Below are 5,357 nucleotides of genomic sequence, written 5' to 3' on the forward strand. Positions count from 1 at the left end.
GCTGAACCTGGGTGCTTATGGGGAAAAAACTTTAAAAAATAAAAATAAAAGGATAAATAGGGGTGCCCTAAGCATTACTGTCTGTGTCAATTTAACTGGACATTTAGAACTGCTCTGTTACTTCAGCTGATCTGTGTTTGTGGTGGAGGAGGTGCAGACTTTCCTCTGTCATTGTTTTTCTGCATTTTCTAACATTTTCTATTTGTGGACTACTATGGTTTTTATTAGATATTCCAGTTCCTTCTGTCCTGGAGTGGCTTCAGCTGATGTGTTACCATTCTTACTTATTTTGAATAATAATAAGTGAATAATACTACTGAATGCCAAAACTCCAGGATGTGGAACATTCTGAAACTGTAGGAAACTTCTGTGTAGATTCAAGATGAAATATTCTTACGAACCTCCTAGAATTTCAACAACATGTAAAAGGTTTATACTGAATGCTTTAATTAATAAATTGAGTAGTCCACTTTCATACTGGGTTCTAGAAGACTGCAGATTTAAAGACCAGGAATAGACTTTAAATTTTGTCACTAAGGTGTCAGAAATTGATCAAGAATTGTATCATAATTATATAAATTTTATTCAGCAAAATATATTTAAAGGGTTTTCCTCTTGTTATTTTGTTTTGTTCTTGTGCTTTTTTTTTCTCAAGGAAATGGAGAAGTCAGATGCCAACAACTTCTTAATCTTATTTCGGGATTCAGGCTGCCAGTTCAGATCTTTGTATACTTATTGCCCAGAAACTGAAGAAATCAATAAACTGACCGGGATAGGCCCTAAATCTATCACTAAAAAAATGATTGAGGGGCTTTACAAATACAATTCCGACAGGAAACAGTTTAGCCACATACCTGCTAAAACTTTATCTGCCAGTGTGGATGCAATTACCATTCACAGCCATTTATGGCAGTCCAAAAGACCAGTAACACCCAAAAAACTTCTACCCACTAAAGCATAGGAGTGGGAAATACTGCTTCAGAACATTCACGGTAAATTTGCACTTCATCTTTCCTGCCTATAGAAAATCTTTCTAATTGCCAACAAACTTTTCTTAATTAAAACTGGACTTTAAGCGCTGTTGTCATGAACAACTGGAATGTAAACCACAGTATTTTGGAATGCAGAAGATTCTTAGGTGATAAGTCCAAGTGATGAAGGAAGTGTTTTGATTCACGAATGGAGATTTGTGTGTTACCGGTTCCTCTGCTTGGTGTTACATGCGTTGAAGCACTGAATTTTCATGGACACGAGGTGGACTTACGGTCAGAATATAGCTAAATTACAAATTATGTGTGTTATTTGTTGCTTTTTTTTTTTTAACCTTTTAATGTACATGCTTGTCTTCAGATGGTTTATTTTGCTGTTTTTCTTTTCCTGGAGGTTCATTCTAAGATGCTCCACATTTTGTTTCATGTGGAGATCATGAAAGTAAGACAGAGACCTTCAGAAGTAACTCGCACCTTTGTTCTGATGTTAAGAGAAACACTAGTGGTTAGCTTTACGATACTCATGTTTTAATGGTATTAGAGCATTTGCAAAAATTATTCTGCTAAGTATTTACAATTCTGTATTTATTATTCACTCAAGTATTAACATTTCTCTATGAAATAAAAGGAGGTGTTTTAAAGAGCTGCTAGTAGGTTCGCTTTAAACCACACAAGCTTAACCAAGAAAATGTTACACGAAGTTGCTGATTAAATCAGTGCTGTTTTTACACCACTTCTGGCCAACTCAGAATAATTTAGATTGTTCTTTTAACGAAAAAGGCTTTCTATCTCTTTTAAAGTAAGTCACTTTATAAGCTGGCAGAAGTGAATGACACTTTGAGAGTAGTCTTTCAGTCTGAAGATGTGAGACTTCCTGAAACAAGTTCTCAAGAGGTCTTTACATTATATTTATAACTGATATAAAAATTATATTTAGAATTTTTAAACATGTACAAAGGGCTACATTTTAATTTTAAATAGCTTCACATTATTTTACTTATTGGGTTTTTCTTCTTTTTAATCCTTTTCAAGTGGAACAGCTTAGATTAAGTACACACTTGAAATCTCCTCTTCATGATCTTTTTCATTAACAATGTATTCCAGAGGGTTAGTTGGGGAAAAACTTCATTCTCAGGAAAAGACTTGAATGATTATGTGACCCTGTTATGTTTCAGTGTTGTGACAACTGTGTCAACTGGGGGGGAGACAGTATTGTATCATAAATGAGATGCGTAGTTCGTTTTCTTTCATGGGAAGTAGAGATGAAAATGTGTACATTTCTCTAATCGAGTTGTTTAGAGAGAGAACTAATGTCTCATATGATGTATTTACTTATTTTAAAAGGATAGGAATGAGATGTCCCTGAGCTGTACTTTTCTATATTATAAGGCCTTTAGGCATCAGTGCATCTGGGTTATCCACATTTTCTTAAATGCTGTCAATATTTTACTGTAATTTATGTTCTTATATTTATGTATATTTGTTAAAACTGTAAAAAAAATTTCACAGATTTTTTTTCAATACCTGTGCAAGATATATGTGTAGCTTAATGTATTTGTGATCTACTGTTTGCATGTAAGAGACCAGGATATGTAACTCTTATATTTTAAGTGTATACATATTGTGTATATAATATATGACTATTAAAAATGGGGAACTGCACATTTTACCTTTCAGACAACAGTTTCTATTACAGAAAGAAATGATTATCAAGTACATGCTGAGATTAAGACTAGTTTAAAAACTTACCAGTGGATCTGGTCAGAATGTGGTGAATTATAGTCAAAAGGAGAATTAATGAGCATTTCATTACTAAATTTGCTATATTCAGTCAATTAAGTGTCCCTTATCAAGCAGTCATCTTCATGATTGTACTTGGCTATTAAATAAAGAAAAATCAGACATAAGACAATGACAGAACTGTCTAAAACTAAACAGGACCACTCTTTATTCTTAAATGTGTGTGTGTCCAGCAATTGAAGTGAATGTCCAAAATGTCTAAAGGTAGAATGTGAATACTGCTGCAAAGTTCATTGCTCTCAGTATAAGGTTTTACTTTATTAATGCAGAAGGAATATGAAAATATTTAAGTCTGCAAATTTTTTTATTATGGTGCAGCTTTTTTTTTTTCCTTTTTGATTATGTTTTTTAAATTGTACAAATGGAAAACATACCATGCCATAAAGTCTGGGGGTTTTTTTGCCAAATTTTTAAATTGTACAAATGGAAAACATACCATTCCATAAAGTCTGGGTTTTTTTTTGCCAACTTCACCGAAACACACTGGTGCTTTCATCATTGGAGGTCAAGTTACAATGGTAATTATTTAGTTAAATTTGCCGAACACTTGTCATGGTTACCAGTGTAGCTGTCAAATTCTGCCATTTGACACAACTTTGGAAAGCTTTTAATTCCTCTTGGTTTTTCAATTCTGTTTTAGAATGACTGTTACAGTTTTAATTTGGCCGTTTAAAGCCAAATGAGCCATCGATCATGGTTTCCCGGACACTGTTGGGCAGTGTGCAGCGGAGGGTGTGCGCCCCTGCGCGCTCGGGAGGGAGCATTGCGTGAGGTTTTTTAAGATGCTGTGCTGTAAAATACTGTCAAATTTGCTATTTCCTGATACAGTGTAGTTTTTCCCCTTTCATTTGAATAAAAGCATGGCACCAAATGACTTCTGTTTCTTGAATTAAATGTTTTGTTTTGTTTTTTTTGTAAAATTATCTAAACTGGGGAGAACTCATCATGTAGTTTTCTTCTCGCTTAACCTATGTTTAACCTGAACAATCTGAATAGTGAGAAGTGGCAACTTTTAATATTAGATATTGTTTGAATACTGACTTAAGGCAATGGTAAAAAGTTTGTATGTACTCTTTATGTTTAGGTCAGATGGTCTAATGTGTGTAAATGTGTGTGTTCATCTTACATTAACCTGGTCCATATTGATTCACTACCTCTTGGTGAATTAATAATTAAATTGTGCTGTAATTAAAATCTTATGTCCTTGAAATTGAATGGCTAGTAAATTCACAGATCTACAGCAGTCATGAAAAGCCAGTTTTTGACAGTATGTGTTTCACTTGATTTTGCTGATTCTTATTCAGGCCAGAGCAATTAAGAAAAAGAAAAGATCTGGTAATGAAACAATCAAAAGAAAGAAAAAGAAAAACCCCGATCTTCAGGCCTTTTGTTTTGGTTTGTTTTTGTTTTTACCATAAAGTGTGTGTGCTTGCTAGAGAGGAACAAAACAGTGCTGTGCTTTGAGAGCTGGATCCCACGTGACCACCACGGTTAGTGTCCTGATCCTGGTGGCGTCAAGATAGCCATGTGTATGTGTGTGTGCCCGAAACCCTGACGGGATGGGGCAGTGGAGGAAAAGGGATTGAGCTGTGACCAGGCCCTATTGGTTGGTTATGATTTCCCTCTCTCTCTCTCAGGTGCACACCCCCTGGCACTAGTCACACACACACACACACAACCTAATGTCAGCTTCTAGTGAAATCAGCTCTCCTTCCTGATGTATATCCAGCCACCAAGACTGAAACCGTCACAGTTTTTCCTTATTTCTTCCTCTCTATCCAACATGAAAGAACCTCGGGGCCAGACGGCCACCAAATCCTGTCACATATTTATACATTCAGTCTGTCCCACACCCTTCCTGCCTAGCATCAGGGTTTAGAAGGTACGTGGCTCATAGGCAGGGCTTATGAAAGAACCTTCAAGTGGCCCCTGCTTCCATTTCCCCTCCCACTCAGCCTGCAGATTGTTGCTCCAACTTTCGAAAGCCCTCTTCCATCAGGCCATCCCCATTGGCCCAAAGCTCTGGGAGCCTCATTATTAGGGTGTGAAACTCACCCCCAACCCCCCTCTAGTAGGGAAATGCCCTCGGGCAGTGGGCACCCACAGCTGAGGCACATTTGGCATTTCGAAGTAACTCAACATGATCATGAAAAAAAAAAACGAACTAAGGGCTTTCTTATTTTGCAGTTCGGCACTTTTTATTTTGAATTACAGAGAAGACGGGGCAGTGTTGAGGTGATTATAATCTTGTCAGCGTGTTATGGAACCCCTAAAGGTCTTTATCTTGTCTGTCAGCGTCTCCGATACACAGAAGGACTTCCTATACTTCAGAAAGACTGGCCTGCTTCCACCTTGATAGGTGATATCACAATCTACACGTTAACAGCCCTTCTGCAGTGCCTTGTCAGCCTGTCTGTTACTTCAGCTCACACAATGCCCCAGCTGCGCAAAGGGGCTGTTTACAAGCCAGCTGAATTCAAGGTGACCTGAGGAGTTAGTGTCACTGATCAGCGGAGGATCACCCCATCATGGGAGAGCCCCAACTGATGCTGAGGGAACACTGCCAAA

At 37.1% G+C, this 5,357-nt stretch overlaps 1 protein-coding gene across 1 annotated transcript in view; it reads left to right on the top strand.

The window, feature by feature from the left end:
- Positions 1 to 1,713, top strand: part of CAMSAP2 (calmodulin regulated spectrin associated protein family member 2) — a 123,153-nt gene extending 121,440 nt beyond the window's left edge. Inside the window, 1 exon segment of the mRNA XM_014590486.2 lies at positions 656 to 1,713. Coding sequence (XP_014445972.1) covers positions 656 to 961 — 306 coding nt within the window. The 3' untranslated portion in view covers positions 962 to 1,713.
- The last annotated feature ends 3,644 nt before the right edge of the window (positions 1,714 to 5,357 follow it).

This window comes from Tupaia chinensis, unplaced genomic scaffold (assembly GCF_000334495.1).
Source record: "Tupaia chinensis unplaced genomic scaffold, TupChi_1.0 Scaffold000453_1, whole genome shotgun sequence".
NCBI classification, from domain to species: domain Eukaryota; kingdom Metazoa; phylum Chordata; class Mammalia; order Scandentia; family Tupaiidae; genus Tupaia; species Tupaia belangeri.